The sequence below is a fragment of the Amblyomma americanum genome, chromosome 9, assembly GCF_052857255.1.
Source record: "Amblyomma americanum isolate KBUSLIRL-KWMA chromosome 9, ASM5285725v1, whole genome shotgun sequence".
NCBI lineage: Eukaryota > Metazoa > Arthropoda > Arachnida > Ixodida > Ixodidae > Amblyomma > Amblyomma americanum.
In genome coordinates this window covers 137,369,271-137,389,530 of record NC_135505.1, presented here as the reverse complement: position 1 = coordinate 137,389,530, position 20,260 = coordinate 137,369,271, and the positions used below count along the sequence as shown (strand labels likewise).

Here is a 20,260-nt window from a genome sequence, read left to right as displayed (position 1 = left end):
AAACCTGTTGGCATTCAAGGAGCATTTTCACGATTACAGACGCACCTGCCAAGCGCTTCCTTACTGCATATAATTGCAAACTGGAATTCGTGATAATACTTAGTCAATTCTGCTTGCAACACTGCTATCACCGCGGGCTGCGTCATGATGTCATTCTTACGAAACAGTGAGTATAGTGACGTAATGTTCAATGCACTGCATGGCAAGCTGACATACTTCTGGATCGGTGCCTTAGGCTATTCTTTTGGAACGTCAAACAGGGCAGACACGTGCTTGTCGGAAACTTACGCAGGCACATGAACATGCGTACGTGTGGATGCTAAAGTTTAAATGAAGCATTTCATTTCCATCCAGTGTTACATGTTTATGCACAGTTATATGCCGGGTGTCTCAGCTAAACTTTACCAAGTGTTTAAAAAAAAAGACGGCTTTTATATAGGTACCCATCTGAGCGCCCCTAACAGCACCGATTTGAGTGCGATTAGTAGACGCGTGGCTTAAGTCTGCAGTATTTTTTTCGATCTGCAACTTCCGTTCATAATTAATGGCTACTCACCTAAATTTTGAATTTGGGAAGTTGACTATTTACTCTCTAATAATTAACTAACCTTGCAGAAGGAAAAATAATGCTGCAGACTAGGCCACACGACTCCCAACAGCACTAAGTTGGTTTAACTCACCTAGAAGACTGTTATTTCTAATAATAATAATAATAATAATAATAATAATAATAATAATAATAATAATAATAATAATAATAATAATAATAATAATAATAATAATAATAATAATAATAATAATAATAATAATAATAATAATAATAATAATAGGTTTTTGGGGGAAGAAAATGGCGCAGTATCTGTCTCATATATCGTTGGACACCTGAACCGCGCTGTAAGGGAAGGGATAAAGGAGGGAGTGGAAGAAGGAAGGAAGAAGAGGTGCCGTAGTGGAGGTCTCCGGAATAATTTCGACCACCTGGGGATCTTTAACGTGCACTGACATCGCACAGCACACGGGCGCCTTAGCGTTTTGCGTCCAAGGCGCCCGTGTGCTGCGCGATGTCAGTGCACGTTAAAGATCCCCATGTGGTCGAAATATCTTGGTTATATCTAGCTGTCACTCCTGCTACGTGGTTGTGGAATTGTTCTGAGGCCTGGATAAATGAGTTTATTTCTTTAAAGAAAAAAAATTCACGTTGACTATGTATTACGTTATCCGTTCTGCACCATAACTCTTGAATGTTTCACTCGTCACTTGCACGTCACTATTGCCCGTTTCTCATGCCAACCCGCCCTCCGCCATTACTCGTTACTCCTTGCGTTATACGTTACTCATATTGTTGTCCGTCTGCAGTTACTGTTTAATTATTATTGCTTGTTTCACTTACCCACCGGTTACTTTTACCTGTTAGGCGCAACACTTGACTGGCGCTGAATATCTTTAAATTGCGGCAATAGGCAACGAAACAATCCGCAAATGTCCAATTTTTCGCAGGCATTGCTTAATAATAATAATTGGTTTTTTGGGGAAAGGAAATGGCGCAGTATCTGTCTCATATATCGTTGGACACCTGAACCGCGCCGTAAGGGAAGGGATAAGAGAGGGAGTGAAAGAAGAAAGGAAGAATTAGGTGCCGTAGTGGAGGGCTCCGGAATAATTTCGACCACCTGGGGATCTTTAACGTGCACTGACATCTCACAGCACACGGGCGCCTTAGCGTTTTTCCTCCATAAAAACGCAGCCGCCGCGGTCGGGTTCGAACCCGGGAACTCCGGATCAGTAGTCGAGCGCCCTAACCACTGAGCCACCGCGGCGGGTTCAGGCATTGCTTCGAATGGTGGAACAGGGACATGAGGCAGTTTAAAATTCTCCTTAGAACAGCGAAAAAGACGCATACGAAGACAGATGAGGACACACGTGGCGTTGACTTTTAACTAGGTTTACCCCAGACGAGTGGAAAAGAGGAACAATGCGCAAACAAGAAAACTCACTTTGCTGAATTCCTTTTGCACGCCTTACCAAGTATGCAAGTTCCTTGCCTGGTAACTTACGGGAAGGAATGCTGACGCAGAGGTCACCCAGAGGTATGACCTTTTGTGCTTCAGTGATTTCCCTAGTAGTTAGGTCCTTGCTTCTTTTGTAGTTTCGGTACGTATTGAACTTAGGGTCGTACTATTTTTTGCGTCTTTTTGTGCATTGTGACCAGTGAAGCGGCAGGCTACGGTCCTTAGATTTAGTCACATTATTTTCGTGTTCTTTTCATATGTCAATCACTGAAGCGCAAAGTACCGTAGCTCTCTGGGGGACCTGTACCGCAGCACAACCTTCCCTTGCATTATCAGGGAAGGAAACTGCGTGCTTGGCAAGGCGTGCAAAAGACGATTAGCATCAGTTTTCTTGCTTGCGGATTGTACCTGTTTTTATTTGTCGAATATTAAGCCCTGTATACATACACGTAAGTTTCTGCAATAAACGTAGTTAAAGATCAGCCCCACATGTGTCCACATCTGTCTTCGTCTGCGTCTTTTGCGCTCTTTTGAGAAGCACTAACAACCAACTAGCCCGCACCTCCACCTTGGTTAATTCAAAATTAGCTAATAATTGTTACGACGGACGCACACAACCCACGTCTTGCGCCAGTGGTGGTAAAGGGTGTACCGTACGCCACCCCTCACAGACGGCCAAAAACAGAAGTTTGCAGCCTACTTCCAGCGATCCATAATTATAGCGAACAGTCTCCACGGCGCAGTCGAGCCATCTGGGCCTAGAAAGAATAACTAACTAACTATCCCGTAATCAGTAACCTACTTCAGATTGTATGTCTCCCACAACATCGGAGTACACCGAAACTCTGCCTCCGTGTACGTCGCTCCTACGCCATCTTTATTTGAACGTCCCTCTCATTCGTTTCTGGAACGAGAATCGCTGCATCCCCTGACGTCCTATGCACCAAACCCACTTACAACCGGCGCCTCCACCGCCAGGTGCGATCGAGCACGACACGACACTGCCGGGCAGCATGCGTTATTCCTTTTTGTCTTCTTCTTTTTCCTATTGGTGCACGTGCCGCTTCCCCCTCCCCCTCCCCTCCACCCCCCCCCCCCCCTTCCCCCCCTGGGCGTCGTCTACCGTCTCGGTTCTGTTCCGTGTTTGCGAGCGCTGCTGCTTCTGCCGCTGCAGCCTGTCTTCCTCGTTTTTCCAAGACGTCTGCCACCGTCGTTTCCTCATACCTCTTTCTTTAGAGGCGAACCCGCTTCGCCGCGTTGTCTGTCGTTCCTTTTACTTTCTTCTTTTTTTCTTTCTTGCCTCCATCGCTTCTCGTTCGGAGGCTAAAAAAGCGTGGGTGCTTCGAAATCTCAGCTTCCGTTGGCGCGTAGTACGGCTCGGCTTGTCTGTTTACGCTGAAGCCCGGTGGGGTGCTTTATTCGCTTCGCCAGTCACTCAGCCGTGTAAGTACAACGCTCAGCTCTTGTTCTTATGGCATCCTACCTTTCTTTCCTTCCTTCCTTCCTTCGTTGGTTCGTTCGCATCGCCAACAATGCGTGCCTGCACACCCTTGTCCGGGTCTGTGTTTTCGTGTCTACCGTTGGAAAAACAAGATCGCGTCGTTGTTTTCTAGAGAATTTCGGGAAGTTCGCTGAAGTGCTGGATGCGGGAGGCAGGGCGCACGTGTCATTCATTCGTTCAAGGCTATAGGCCTGAACGAAAGAGAGGTCTTTCGACTCGCATGCGCCGCGGAACAAAGGCATTCTTTAGTATCCGTTTCAGGCGCATTGAGCGTACCATGCCCGGAAAGAATTGCTTTTCTTGAAGGGCAGAACTAAACTGTGCCTTCTTATATTCACGCTACGAGTGCATATGCCTTGCAGGCTGGTGAGTCGAATTGTATGAAGGAGGTAGCTGTGTCCCAGCGGTAGCAATACTAATGCCTACTGAAATGTTCCAAGTGAAAGATGCAAATTTAATTGTGCGAATATGCAGCTGATAAGCCGGAGAAAAATATATAGAGATCTGTATGATTTGCATACGTTTTCCGCATGGTTTCCGCATGGTTTCCTATTGTGTTAATGACGTCATGCGGAGTTCGTATTAATTTGCACGTTTCCTTTGTCCGTATGACTATGATTATGGGCTTTTATGGTGCAAGGGCATCTGTGGCCAAGCAGCGCCACGGCACTAGGTACTTTTCGTATACTCAAGCTGGGGTCAAAGTCCCCACCTGTTTAAATCCGTGTGCTTTGTCTTTATAATTCTGATAAATAAAGCACACGGCGCCCTGGCCCTAAAAAAGACGGCCGGCACCGAGGCACTTGCATTTCCCTACCAGTAGTACATCTGTTTCTTTTCCATGTGTACAGTGTCTCTCAATTGATGTTCATGGTTGTGTACCCTACTTGGTTGCTGACCATTTCTCGTAAGTCAGCGGCTAGAAGTTCATGGTGTGTAAATCGAGGGATCGGAATCTGTTACCTTCACTATCGGCTGTGAGTGAATGTTTTACATATGCTACTTCCGAGGAGGCACTATAACTCAGGAGGCTCATCAGCGTGATCGGAGGTACGCTGTTCAGTATGTGGCGCGGGGCTGGCAATTCCTTAGCTAGCTCATTACTCATCTTCCTCTAATTACCCAACTACAATGCCCCTTTTGTTCATCCGGCGCACCAAGTGCTAGAGACTAGGCAGGTAACTAAGCACGGAAGAGAAGCCGCAGTGAGTGCATGTTGAGTTTGGCACTACACCAAAGCGCTTCGATTGCAGACCGAAGAGTCGATTGTTATTCGCGATATTTTTCAATTCAACGGAAAAAAATATTACGATAACCGCAGGAAAGTTGTTTATGGAAGTACGTCGCCAATGTGCCTTTACTGTTTTAGGTGAAGAAAAACAAATAATGTTTGTTTTTATTCGTCAATTTTCTTTCTTTCAACTGGTGGCCGAGGAAGACATAAATGGCGCCTTTTTGTCGCCTAATAAGATGTTTCTCTCTCTACCTCTGGCCAGTATTGACTCGGAGCATCGACCTATGCTTCAAGCTGCCTTTACGTGACTATTTATCGCAGGTCATTTATATCATGTTCTATTCGAATATGCAGGGTTAACTAGTGGCCCATGATCTGGTAATCCTAGCATGGCCACGATGAGTCCAGCATACCGTTTCTACCACATCAAAAACCGTCGACCCGTAATGGTTCTTGTGGCATCTCGAATTCTGTCACCGCTCGGACTGGGATCCAGGGATTTAAAGCGTGTACGTCAGGAATGAAACCGCGGGAGGAGACTCTTGAGAAGTCATCAGGAGTCGTGGAGGTTAACTCCTGGAGTACTTCAGGAGGACATGCTCATATAGACTTGCTCTTTGGGGTTTCTGTGGTACAGTTTTACTCCTGCAGTACTTCAGGAGGATATGCCCAGATAGGCTTGTTGTTTAGGGTTTTCCTCCTCTCTCTCTCTCTACCCAGACTGTGGAATAGAGCGCGCTGAGAAGACCATAAGGGACGCCATGTCGTCGCTGTTCACCAGCAGCCGCCTGTCGGACGATCTGGACGACCTTCGTAGTCGACTGAATGACCAGTACTCACGGCTGGACCGCGAGTACCGGTGCTACGAGAACCGCTACCACGACATCCGGCGCAGGCTGTTCGACGGCAGTCCCCTCAAGCCGTCCGTGTGGACCTCGCTCACCAACGACTCGGAGCGCTTCTGCCTCCGCCTGGACGTCGGCCACTTTGACTGCGACGACCTCGAGGTACGCACACTATTGTACCTGGACAGGATTTCACATATTTTTTGCTTACATGGAAGTATCCTGGTTATGTAGAGTAATTACTCATTACATATACCCAAGCCCAGCCATACGGCTCCAGAGAAAAGGTATACACCTTCCACAGAAACTTCGTAATTGAGGAAAAATTTGCCCTGGACCAGGATGAAACCTGTATAGCTTTCTTTTGTAGCCATATGACTGCGCTTGGATGATATGCTGATGAGTAATTACATCCTCATTACAAGTATACATCACTTTGAGGGATTCCCCCGGACATTGAGTATGGTGATTTTGTGGCAAAGCTTTAATCGGGATTGGAATAAGCGTTAGCAATTTTGTTGAAAGGAGAGGAAAGATAAATGTTACTGCACTTTACGCATTATACAGAGCAACATTTCGTACCGAAACTTCGTGTAGTAAAGTTAATAAGAGAGACATATAAGTGACGATGTTCGTAATACTTTGGAGGGTTTTCGCACACTAGTCTTTGCAATGGTTAAACAAGCAGCGCCTCTAACGATCTCACCTTGAATTAATCTCATTCGCATGCGTTTCGCGAAAAAAAAGTTGTTTCGTATCTTCCTGTGCAAAAGGAAAACGCTTGATTTTTTAATTACTGACATGAACGACCATGTGGAGCATCCGGGAATCTGTTTGAATGGATATTTGTTGCTGCTTAACTTTATGTCAATAAGGAAATGCAGTTGAACCTTGTTATAACGAAGTTGAAAGGCCGCGCACTTACTTCTTTATGTCCGTAGCTCCGTCGTAGCCCGTGTTGATCGAGCTTCCTAGCGAAATCGTCATTCCTTCGTTATATCCATTATTTCGTTACAAACCGTTTCGTTATAACAAGGTTCTTATGTATATATATATATATATATATATATATATATATATATATATATATATATATATATATATATATATATATAGGACTTGAAACCCTGATGTGAAATAAACCAAGATAATCGTGCAGTTGTGACCTTTTCTCTGTGCAAGTTTTCACTGGCCCGTTGAGCAACCCGGACTTCTTCCAATATATATATATATATATATATATATATATATATATATATATATATATATATATATATATATATATATATATATATATATATATATATATATATATATATATATATATATATATATAAGGATCTCGCGATGTCTTCTAAGCTGAGCTGGACCCAAATTGGCATTAAAGTGGCACTGAGGACAATTAGCAAGGTCTGCTTACCAGTTCAGTTTCCTTACCCCAATTCAGACACTGGGCCTGTAATATTCTAGCGTCTCAAAATGCCAATGTCCCGTCGCAGGTCAAGACTGTCGACAACCAGGTCATCATCCACGGCAAACACGGCGACCGCACCGACGAGCTGGGCGTCATCTCGCGCGAGTTCACGCGCAAGTGCACGCTGCCCAAGGACGTCCAGCCTGAGACGGTCAAGTGCTCCATCACCTCGGACGGGTTCCTCATCATCGAGGCGCCCAAACGCAGCGACAAGCCGCAGGGCCACGAGCGCGTGGTGCCCATCACGGTGGTCGAGAACTCCACCACCACGACCACCAACCTCGGAGGTGGGGCCGGTCCCAGCCACCAGACCGCCGGTGGACCGGGCAGCACGGGCAAGAAGACCGTGACGACGTCCGCCACGACCGTGACGTCGGGAGGCGGCGGTACCGAGAGCCGGACGTCTTCGAGCATGCACACGGTGACCACCACGTCTTCGAAGTCCTCCTTCTTGAAGAACGGCATGGGACCTGGCGTCAGCACGGGCGCCATCAGCAAGGTCAAATGAAGAGCTGCTGGACCTCGTGGATAGAGTGGTCTGCAGTGAGGACGGAGATTGGCGGTGGATTGGACCGAAACGGCTTTTCTAGGCTTCACCTCTGCTTTGGTTTCGCGCTGTTTTCCTTGTTAACCGGCTGCACCAAGAAAGGTCTAAGTGCGCGGCTACTTAGGGCAAAAGATTGCAAGCGCTGTGCTAGTTGTCCCAAAGGTGTCATTGAGTGAGAAATATGAAAAGGTTCAATGTGCGTTCTTGTTTTGTGAGACGAGTTTTAGCGTCAGCTGTGAAGGACGCCTGTGTCATTGAGGATGGTCACCGAGGTCGTGCATGTTTAAAGGTCATGGCCCTGTTTAAGGAATTTGATAAATATGTAATAGGACCTGCGTCAATTAATATGGCGTTGTTATATGTGCTGACGTCGTTACATGCGAGGGAGACGACCTTAAGATGGGGTGGTGGGCGGGGAGTTTTGTTATAGCAACTGACACTCGAAAATGGCGGCCACGGTGGGCTTGAGAGCAGTCACTCAAGAAGTACAGTCTTTTGTGAAGAGTCCGGACCATAGGGTCCACCGTCGAGTTTTGGGATAGGGCACTTAAGGAAGCCTTTTAATTTTGAAGTTATTTTAAAAATACGCGGAACAATATAAATACATATTCTACTACAGAAAGACATCCCAGGGTGTTGCTACTGTTGATAAGGGAACCTCTTATAACACTTGTTAGCAAAAACAATAAGCAATGTAGCACCAAGTGAAACAACCAAAAATATTTGGACTATTAACACAACGTAATGCTAACAGTGCTAACGTAACGTAACGTAACAGTAACGTAACGTAACGTTAACGTAACTGTGCTAGAGGGAGTGCACAATATGCTTGTTGGAGTTTAAATGCCATGATATGCGATGCTAGTTTGATATCACGCGGTAAAGAATTATAAGGTTTCATGAAAGAAAAGCCAACTGTTTGAATGCCAAAGTTAGTGCGAATGTTGGGAAGTAAAAGTTTTCATGAAGCAAAAAGCGTGTAAAATTGGTTTTAGTAATGCCTTTGATATGAATAAACTGCAGGAGGTTGCGAGAAATGATGACGTGATATCCAAATGCTGCAATGTTGAATTTGACTAGATCCTCAATGCGAAGTGTATCAAGATCATGGTACAGTGAGGATGTAGATTGGCGATGATTGTGTTTGGGTTTCAATGTTTTTCAGGCGTGTAAATGAGGGGTCTGTTCACTCTCGAGGTACCGAGAGCTTTAAGCTGTAAGGATGCTTTAAGTGCTCCAGTACAAAGCTAAATAGCGAGTTCTGTGGATAATGGCTGTACCTTATCGTACATAGTTTTGCCATAGCTGAACGTTAGCAGCCAAAACAAAATGTACGTAAAATGTACGTTTAACTTGTTACCTGATGTACTGCTGCATTTTGAGGTCGCGAACCAAAGCTTACTGGACTAAGTTTGTCGTGTTCGAATGAGGCTCTCTATGAAAAGTGGGATTACTATTGCAGGAACATGCAAGGCGACGTGACGAGTGGAAGTGTATTGCATGCAATTGCGAGATTACAAACACGCCTGGCTCTCTCTGGTGCAAAAGTGCTTTTAAAACCGCGAGCGTAGCACGCGCAAGCGTAATATGTAGACAAATAGGGCAGACCTCTTGCATGACGTGACGCCTAGAAAAGCCGAGTGCTAAAAATGTGGTTTCGTAATTGGGGCTTTAGTGTGACTGACTGGAAAGAGATTTGGCATGTGCAGCATCCACTGACGTCATTTGCTTTTTTCATCATCTCTAGGTTGAGCTTCCCTCCTCGAAAGTTTAAATTTGACGTCATAACAGTATGTGTCTTCAAACTATACTGATTATGTGATTTACTAACATGTTGGCGCTCAAAATGGAAGACGTGCAGATTGTGCTGGAAGGGAGTGTAGTGCGCAAGTTATCTAACCTGATTGAAGAAGTGAATATATTTGAAACGTTGGAGAGCGGCACCTGTATCTACTGAGATAAATTGGAAGGTCCGAAGACCTAAGATAAATGTGGAATGTTTATATATGAGTACAACAGTCTTCGGGCACTTAATTATGAAGCGGCTACCACTATCAAAAGCAGCGGTACTTAAAAGAAGTTAACAATTTCAGCTTGTAAAATTCTTATACTGTCATCATTGTGTGACTAAAATGAGCATTGTGTGCACAACAAACGATCGAATCAGGCTGGCCAGGGGCTTTTACGGATGCGTTCGCTAACTGTACAACTGTGTCATGTTTTACACAAAAAGAAGTTGCCGTCTGCATAATGGGGTTTTCTGTAACGTGCGTCTTCAAAGCCATTAGCAAACCGCGAAGAAAGAAAAGAAATCAATAACAGACAAAATATATTGCATCAGAAAATAATTCATCTCTTCAGTTGATATAAATGATTGCCGAATAAGCATACTATCTATAATTAGTAAAGAACAATAAGAAGACGAAGAGTCTCACATCTTGGTCCACCAGTCACACTGAGCTTCCTTATATGACGCCGTCAAACATGAAGCATGGAAAATTACCTACACTGACACGGTTTGTTCTGTACCGCATGATGTAAACGTTGCCCATGTTTTTAAGACCGAAGATTGAGGATCAGTGTATTTATTGAAGTTATAAGTGCTGTTATTGAGCGTTGCAATTATATACACAGTTAAGTGGTCTGTGCACATTTCTAATATCTTTTTAACTACCCTGGAGAGAAATATTCTAAAGGCATTACATGGCCGCTTCACAGCTCACTGCCATAGAGCTGAAAGAAGCGTTGGTGGAAATTTACCTTGGATTGTTTTCATCCGGTCATTGTTCTCTGAGTGCTATTGATCTAATGGGATAGAGTCTCTGTCGCTGTTGCCTGATATTTATCCGTGTTAACCTTTGCTGTGCTAAGTCCGTCTGTGAGCAAGAGCACATTTTATTGTTGCAGCATGTTTGTCCAAGTGCCTTTGTTTTGGCGAAGCACTTCACGTTGTTGTTTGTCACACCCACCTGGTTATTTAATGAAGCAATATTGCTGCACACAAGCGATTTTATTTCCAAACGTATCTTTACACAATCTTACGGAGGTAATCTAGTTTCTGTCATACTTACTGAGCGTTCGCTAAGTGTTCAAGCATCATGTGCGAACGCTGTGGAGGCGTAATTAGGTGTGAGAATTTTCGAAAGCAGCAAATCATCTCTTCGCGCGAAATTGCATCATCGTGCTAGCTAGCATTCCTGAAGGCTAAAGAGATTAGTATATGCCATAAAATATAGGCTTCTCGAATGACAGCTGTAGGCCGCATGCAACGTTACCATAAAATGTAATCTGTATGTATTTAAGTCATGAGTTGAATGAATGGGGGCTGCTATTCTCACAGATGTCACTTGTACACTTTCTACAGGTGCCACCTACCGAATGGGCATTATAGTGCATCCTAGAATAAGGAGTTCGCACATCAGTAATACAGTTATCGCATAATAGTGTCAGAAGATTTCTATCGTAAAAAACATTCTCAAGGGCAAATACGTAGCCTTTTATTTATACTTAACCATACGGGACACACTGTGTGTATTTAGTCCTGAGGACCCCAATGACAATTTTAACAAGACTACCAACCGACAGTGTTTTAAAGGGCATTATTTATTGCACCCATGCATTCCTTAGTGAACATGTTGTGCTAGTGCACCAATTTACGCTTTAATGCTCTGTTTAAGACATGATTTCATAATACATGCACAGTATGTTATGCTGCGGTGAGATATCGCTACAAAGCGAAGGTTGAACACTTCGTGCCGGCAGACGCGTAGGAGTCATCGTTATTAAGTGGCGTACCGTCCTAACTGCTTTATTGCATCGCCATCGGGCACCTGCTTATTGCTGACCTTAAAGGTGGTCAGCCGCACTTTTATTACAAAGCTCGATCCACAACATTGGGAAGCTTTTGCGTGCCTTATGTCAGGTATCTCGGCATAGGAAGAGAAAATACAATCGTGGAAAAATCCAGCACAAATAGGACTGCATAACCACCAAGGCAGAAAATTTATAATCTGGCATGATATTTGAATAGCGCGGCGAATTTGGCGACGAATAGTGGTCACAATAAGTCGCAGCTAGGTGATCATAGCGGGGATGTTTAGAGTCCGTCGAACAAAGCATAATTCTTGTGCTAGCGTCGGTGGAATTTTATTTGTGCTGCATTTGTTCACGTAAGAGATCCATTCTGTGCATGGTTAAGCACGCGATATACTTATGCGAGATCTCAAAACTACCTAAGCTGTTGCTTTTTGCACCGTCCAAATAAGATCCTATGCTGTGATGTGGCCTGGCTGCTTGCATTTTGTTGCAGCAGGCATTCGCTGTCTGTTTTGCGTCATGCAGTGAACTTTGTCCTGCTATGGCAGTGCATTGCTCCACTGCATACACTGTACGCTTCCTGTTTGTTATCCTGTTGTACATGCGTTGGCGCACGTAGGCAGAATGCCAAAACCTGACTGTTTCCTGCACGTAAGCCTGTATGTACTGTAGGCCTGTTAAGTGGTCGAGGATGATGTCTGAACAAGGTGGCTGTACTAAAACTGCTAGTCGCTGTTAAATCACGCGTCATCCTGTTTCGCACAGGATTTTTAGCAATCTTATACTTCTGAACACACTTTCGCAGAATTTAGTAAATCAAAGCAGGAGCGACGTTTTTTAATGCAACTGCAAAAACATGGCACGTCTTTGGGGTATCTCTCTGGTATATATTGCTATATCAGCTTGAAATCATCTGAAGCTTATTGTGAATGCAGCTTGTTTTCAAAGCACTCTGTATTTATAGCATTGTTGTTCCATAACACGTGCAATCTGAATGCCAAATAAACAATTTTTCGAAAACTTTTTCAGTGACTTCATTTAATTCGTAAATAACGCGCTGGGCAAACCCCATTGCCTCTAAGGCTGCCTTGGTTTCCTGATTTTCTCAAAACTTGATGGAAGACTCCATCCAATACTTGTTTTGCAGAATTCAACAGCTTGGCTTTTGGTTACTGCGTCGGCGTCCGTCTGGCAAAAAAAGGCGTGTTTACGGCTGACAGACTTGCAGTCGAAAAAGGCACCCTTTTTTTTTCTGGCGTCCGATTCAAACAGACGGCGTATGATGACATGGAGAGAAGAATGGGCTCCGTGATTACCGTCTGGAAGTGCGTAACAGTGTAGTATAGCTTCGGATATTCATAAAGAAAAATCACTTTACGTCACTGCAAATTATTGTGAAAACTACCTACAGCGGCAATACTTTTATTTTACTTTTTTTGTCTTTACAGGCTATCGAATCTCCAGTGAAAATAGCCCTTATAGTTGCCATTGCGACGCGCTAATCAATCGACAAAAGCCAGCTTTAATCTGTCCTTCATGTTACTTTCATGTGTGCAGCCAATATAAGTTATATTTCTATTCGAGGAGAAAGGGGGCGGGGTGGTGCAGCGATAAGGTAATGCGAATTTTAGGGACGATTTAGAACTCCGCATTAACCGCTATGACCAGTAAGCTCTAGGCCGCGCTACACAGGTCTCACTTGTTCCTACAAGAAATATGCAAAAGAAGGGCTTGGGTAGTGCAACAGCTCTCAGGTGGAGAACAGGGTATGACGAACAATACATCGACCTTTATATATACATATCGATATATATCTGGTGTATATATAAAACGAAGCAGGTAAATTACGTCTCTGATATTTGTAATAAATCACATTTCATTGTACTCACGTTGGGTTGAGTAGACTTTAGCAACATCGTGCGCTGATGGTAACAGCACGCCAACAGGGTGCATCCAACCTAAGCGGAAGGTTTGCATTGTAACGAAAGCAACCCGAAACTCACTCATCGCGGTTTCTACGCTGACATCACGGATGAGGGTGAATAAAACATAAATGAGCTAGAGAAACGTGGTTTTCCTTTGTAACGAATGCGTTGAAGCGCTCGAGAAACATAACGTTACCCAGAGTCAGATAATTAAGGGTCTCTAAGAAAATGCGTGGCGTTTATAATTGCGAAAACTACTGATTATGCAGAGACACCCGTTAAAGTAATTAGCTCTGACACGAACACGCGAGTCAGATAAACAGGAATTTTTAACTGCTCTACTGTGACAATGGCACGTAAAGCGTTTTATATGCGGAGAGGACACATTTAAAAACGCGAGTTCACCGATAAAGCGAGTAGCTACAGCTATTTACTTATTTTGAGTCTGACCCTATACATCTGTCATCACAGTAAAATTAAGGTTCTGAAAGTCGCGCAGTGCAGGCAGCATTGATGAATAATGAGGCAGCCTTAATCGACCTTTAATTGTGCGGCTCGGAGCAAGCGAACGGCAAGAGAAGAAAAAGTAGCAAAACAAGGGAAAGACTTTGAAGTGCGCTCGTCTTTAATGTGGTCCGTCCGTTCGTTACTGTTTTCATTCATCTTTCATTAAAATGCATCCACCCTGGCAGCTGATGAAGGCCGACTTTGAGGTCTTTATAGGTTGCTCGGGAGACTAGCTTCTCAGTGGTAATGGCGGTTCCCTGCCTATGTATACAGGGCTATAATAAGCGAAAGCCGGCTCCTTAGTGTTCAACGTTATGCTATGTAGTTCCTTAGTCGTCACACGACTTCTCCTCGGCCTCAATAAAGGGACTGCATGGCCGTTCCAGCTGCAAACTCGCATGTCTTCCGTGGCATCTGCTCCACCCAAAAATAACGCCATCCTTGGCAAGCATAACAATGCGGGAGTTTTCTGTCATGGCATCGTACACCAAAGGCCATCGCGTAGCCCGAAAAGGGCCACTTTTAGAGCTAAGGTGTGGTTAGACTTTACAAGTAGTTTAAGAAAATATTCCATAGCAATGGTATGGTCTAGGTTACGCGGAAAAGCTTTAACAGGAGTAATGTACAGAAGCTTTTCGTGCAAAAAAAAAATGTTCAGCCTTTACAAAAAAGTTTCAACAATTGAAACAAATTTAGTTTCATACATTCGTAACTTTTATCAGAAATGGCAAAAACACAGCGTTAAAATTTGCAGTGCGGGAAGGCACGTATGTGTTAAAGAACTGCTTTCGGAATTGCAGGCCTAGAATAAAAACTACATTTTCTAGAACTTTTTCTTTCTTTTCACGGAGCAAGTTTTCCCTCAGGCCTTTTCTGAGAAAAAAGGCAGAAAAATGTAAAGAGAAAAAGCAGGAATTTATTTAGATTATAAAAACTGGTTCAGAAAAGTTTAAATTTTCTTGTGACTACATCTTCTGTGCGACGTATGTACCGATGTTCAGGAACATAGCTTTCACTATGTCATTGCTACAGAATATTTTTCGTTTACTGCATGCGTACTTTCACCACACCTTAACGTGTCAAAAAAAATATCGGGTTGATCGCTATTTCAAATATATTTATTATACTCTAATGGATAAACGGATCGTTTTCTCAATCACCTAAACGCCCTCGTTGAAATTTTATCTTCATATTGAAAAGTTAGCCATTAGCAAGCATAAATCGAGCAGTATCTATACAATTCAAAGAGTTCTGAAGGATTTTCTCTGGAAAATGCCGAGCTAACCATAAATAAACACAAACAGGACCTTATCTCAGTAACCTAAAAGCGTTCTTATTGATTTAGCATGACTGATATCAGGTAAGGAGCGTTATCCTCTTTTAAAAAAAATGCAATTGCAAAGTCTCGATTTAAATTACAATGGACATCAAGGTAATAATAGAGCGACACTTATAGATTAGTGACGATGCTAAGCCGCTTTTGGTCAGTGTGTTTCGTTCTTTAACACGCGCAGACATCCACCAGCTGACACTAGAGCGTTACTTTCTATATGATCCGTAAATCCCGGGGCATTTTCATCGACTACTCTCCCGGGTAAGGAAGGCCTCGGTTAAAATTTCACCGCGGCACGTACGCTTATAACGGGGGGGTCCCACGTTAGTCTGCACTGATATAAGCGGTGCGTCGAGCCGCACAAGGCGCGGTAATGACGGAAGCGAGTTCCTCGAAATAGGCGCGCGAAGACCTCTTTGCATTTCTGATGACGTGAAGACGGCAGGTGACAGTAGGCTGACCTTTATTTTTTTTATTTTTTCCTCTTTTCTTTGTCAGGAAGCGCGAAAGACGTCTACGCCCCAATGTGGGCGTGCGGTTGGTCTCTTTAAAATGTCAAGGCTCGCGACACAGCACTTCTCTGTCGTAAGCCTTGGCGCAGTATAGGCAGGGTGTGTCTCCATGTGTGATGTGGTTGAAGCCCGGAAATATTCCGCCACAGAGAAGATTTGAGGCCCCTTCCCCCCGCTTCCTAATCGATGGACGGGCAAAAAGAGGTGATACGACGAAATAAGACAGTTTTCTTTCCCCGAGATATGTTTCTCAGATACCGTACGACCTCTACAAAAAACCCAACTTAATTGTTTCCAAATTTAAAGATAATATTACAACTTTAAACTTTAGGCTTGGAATAATAGCGGATAATTCACACGGAGACAAGTTTCGCAGCATGAATAAAACGCACACAGAAGACAAGGAACAAACAAGACAGGACTGTGCTGCTGGCTTGGACAGATAAAAAAAGAGCCCAGTGTAGAAGAAATACGTTGAAGTAACACGGCGGTTTGGGCTAGTTGGTTGCAGTTCATAATGAAGACAAGTTTCGCAGCATGAATAATGAATGAATTGTTGGTTCCTTGTCTTCTGTGTGCGTTTTATGCATGCTGCGAAACTTGTCTCCATTATGAATTGCAACCAACTAGCCCAAACCACCGTGTTACTTCACAGTAATTCACACGGGGTCAAAAATGAATAGCGATAACAAAAAAAACATTGGCGATATTCAAGAAGGGTTATACATGTGTTCTTCTGACGAAGCCTCTTTTAGCATTGGCTCCGTAGACGCCACTTTTTCACCCTCAATAGAGAGATTTAGCATACCGGAGACGTATACCAGTTTTACATACGCCTGTTGCTCACGCGCAGCACTCCTACGCGGACACGCATATGCCCTTACGTAGTTCCCTTACGTACGAGCAGTTCCCTTACGTTAAGGTTAAACACGCAGTTCCCTTATGTACACACAGTTTCCTTACGTTAAGGACATGTAGTTCCCTTACGTAAAACGGGTACACATCTACGCTAGTACGTTTCCGGTATGCTAAGTCTCTCTAATGTCCACAAGAGGCTCTCCCCCCCCCCCCCCTCGCCACCACCACCGCACGTGCGCATGGCTTGGTGGCAGCGTCTCCACCCCCACACGTGACCGGCACCTGGGGTTCGGGAGAGGGACCGCTCGCAGGCGTGAAGTGTGGAGCAGAGGCTCTGTTCGGTGTCAACCGCGCGGTTCTCCGCTGTGTCGCTGTCAATTAAGAGCGCCGTGTTCTCAGCGGTCTTTTGTCCGCCGTCTCTTCGGATGCGGCCATTCGGGTGTCTCCGAGAAAGCCATAGCTCCTTCTTCCGTCTCTGCTTGATTTATTGCATTTTCCCCGTAGTTAAGCCTCGACGTTTGCTGTTCCTGCTTATTTATGTGCTGTGAGTGCACTTGGTTTCGTTACACCCGACGTGAATTGATCCTTTCTTCGTCCCGCTTTCGATAGCGTCTCTTCATCCGGGACCGAGGCGTGAAATGTATTCGCTAAAGGTGCGGAAGGTTTCAAACGAGAATAACTCCGGTCTAATAATTCCCATTCGATTCGACGAATGTTTTTGTAGTCGGCGCTTTCGAGAATTCTGTCATGTCCGACATCCTTGGACAAAAATTTTGAATATTGAGAAGCCCTAAGGTACTGGTATAGAAATATTGAAATTCTATTCTTTCGATATGTAGCAAAATCTTTATTTTATGGCGTTTCCATCGCTCGCACCGGGTAGTTAATACCGCCATAGAAAACCAATTGGCAGCGCTTTTGACGATAGCAAAAACGTTAATAGCAAAAGAATGCAAACTTGACGGCGGGGGATCTGCAGATATATTGATTGTTATAGTGAAATCTTACAATATATAAAAATTTGCGCTCATAAACTTTTCCGTTTCGAAAATGCTTTTGTCCAGCATTGTTCGGCACGTATAAATGATAGCTGGGAGTAATTTCAATCAATCAATCAATCAATCAATCAATCAATCAATCAATCAATCAATCAATCAATCAATCAATCAATCAATCAATCAATCAATCAATCAATCAAATCAATCAATCAATCAATCACTACTAAATAAAATAATGAGTTACATGCAGCTCCGGCACACACCCACGCACGCACGCACGCACGCACGCGCGCGCGCGCGCGCACACACACACACACACACACACACACACACACACACACACACACACACACACACACACACACACACACACACACACACACACACACACACACACACACACACACACACACACACACACACACACACACACACACACACACACACACACACACACACACACACACACACACACACACACACACACACACACACACACACACACACACACACACACACACACACACACACACACACACACACACACACACACACACACACACACACACACACACACACACACACACACACACACACACACACACACACACACACACACACACACACACACACACACACACACACACACGCACGCACACACACACAAAAGCCAGGAGCTTTCAGTTTTTCGGGTTCATCTTGTAATATAAAGAGCATTTCAGGGAGTAAAAGGCCTGTTTCAAGAGGATACAAACGTACGTTTGTGGTTCGTTCATGAATTAAAATCTGCTTTTGTCGTGCATTCTGCTACTTTTGCAAAGTCGTTTTGGTATTCCGTCTTCATCGAAATACGTCTCAGGTCTACCGACGAACAACGCCTAAAGTCTACCGAGGGTCGCCAGCTTCGTATCAACAGCCAAGCTCCTAGCCACTGTGCTACCGCGGCGTGTCATGCTCACCGTTTAATCATTTAACCTCTAATCTCCCCCTTGACGCCTTGACGCTTGGTAACCGGCCACGTAACCAATAGTTTGTTTGCTTCACTTGAACACCAGATGTGTGCAGAATGAGCTCTGGAGACAAGCTCTGGAAGAAAATAGTGTGGATACTTAATTAGGTGCCAACAAGGTGTTTGTAGTTGCAGGCCGTCCCCCACTGTGATACAGGGGTAAAAGCTCAGCCTCATGAAGTAAAAAAGGCCCCGTGTGGACTTCGCGGGATAACCCTTCTGGGTCGGCGGCGCGATTCCTGTGTTCAAAACGCGCTTTGAGGCAGAGCTCCGGACCGCAAATTGCGTGGATGACGAAGTGTGCAGCTACCGTGGAGCTGAAAACGAAACAAATGAGAATGTTGAGAGGTTGGCCAGGAGTCTTCTTTGAGGCACAAGAGTAAATGAAAGATGAACACTTAAAGGTGAAAAAAAAGGCAATTTATTCTATTTTACAGAAACAGATGTAGGACGATGTGCTTTTTTCGGCGTATATGTATTTGCATCAGCAAAAGCTTAATATACAGCTAAGCATAATGACGATGACAGCTACTCTTGCGCGCTGAACAGTGGTGGCAGCACTCTACTTGCGATTAGTTCTACTATACACGTAAACATGCTGACTACAGTAACAGTGGCCTAAATGAAGACAAATCATGATTACAGTATATAGGGCCCCAATATCAAATTTTTGGTGTTAGGTGGGTGTTGTTCTCTCCTCTAAGAAATGTTTTTTTACAAAAGCCCTTGAGTCTTACTCGAGTATGAAGATGAAAATACCGCCCTAATGAAGCTCTGCGAGGCATCAGGTTGTTCTTAATGCTTTCGCGGTATCTCATAAATATATCTGCGGAGAGCAATCCTCACTTCCATGACTCGTCTATAGATGAAAGTCGGTGCAAAAGACTACCGAACACCAGCGCACATTAGACGTGGTCAATCCAAAGCACCAACTGAAAACAGGATGAAAAAGTTTGTATCCTTGCTGGGAGGCTGAGCACGCCTAGGCACATCAAAGCGATGATCGCATTACAGACAGAATTAAAATGACTCCTACTTTAAGAGTTTGAACTGACATGTCCTGAGTCAACATCTTTGGCGTGCTGTTTTCCAGGGACAACGATCAGATTACCAAAGTTTTCCACGTACGGTACAGCCATTGAGCACGAAAAAAACATCTGGTCTCCACGACTCCTTTACCTCAGTAGCACGACCGGCATAAGATCAAAGGTTCATCCTCAAAACAGCGGGCTTTCGGTATTTACAGAACTGAGATGACCTGGCAAGGAGTTAACTTCTGAAAAGAAACTCAGCGCCGCAAGTCCGGGTAATTCAATAAATGGGGACATATACGCGTTTTAGACAGCCTTAAAAGTAATTGGACATGGCATCGAATGCAGCTGCGCATTCACTGCTGACGGCAAAATTATGGGATGGAGTTGTATGCTCTCCTGCGGCAGTTCCTGGCACGTTTCACTGAAGTCTGGACCCATCCGCAGCAGGGATTTTCTGCAGTCAATGCTTGCACAGTAGACGTCTTCATTCTTTGGTCGATGTTTTCATCAGCCACCTTCTTTCGTCGTTGGCACAGCGTGAAGTTGAAGTCCTTGTTCATAAGGCTAGGATAGCCTTGTTCTATTTGCTATCACGTGCGCATTGTTGCATGATGAGTTGCCCAACCTATCTAAAAAATGACCTGCCTCATGAGTCTTC

The 20,260-nt window shown here is 44.3% G+C and overlaps 1 protein-coding gene across 7 annotated transcripts in view; it reads left to right on the top strand.

Moving 5' to 3' along the window:
• The window catches only part of LOC144104545 (uncharacterized), a 35,876-nt gene extending 23,425 nt beyond the window's left edge, over nt 1–12,451 (top strand). For 4 of the 7 annotated variants that reach the window (XM_077637630.1, XM_077637632.1, XM_077637629.1 and 1 more), the window contains exons 2-3: nt 5,465–5,751; nt 7,089–12,451. In XM_077637630.1, coding sequence (XP_077493756.1) covers nt 5,506–5,751; nt 7,089–7,571 — 729 coding nt within the window. In that variant the 5' untranslated portion in view covers nt 5,465–5,505 and the 3' untranslated portion in view covers nt 7,572–12,451. The remainder of the gene's footprint in view (nt 1–5,464; nt 5,752–7,088) is intronic. The other 3 variants (XR_013308568.1, XR_013308569.1, XR_013308567.1) reach the window with 1 other exon arrangement.
• The last annotated feature ends 7,809 nt before the right edge of the window (nt 12,452–20,260 follow it).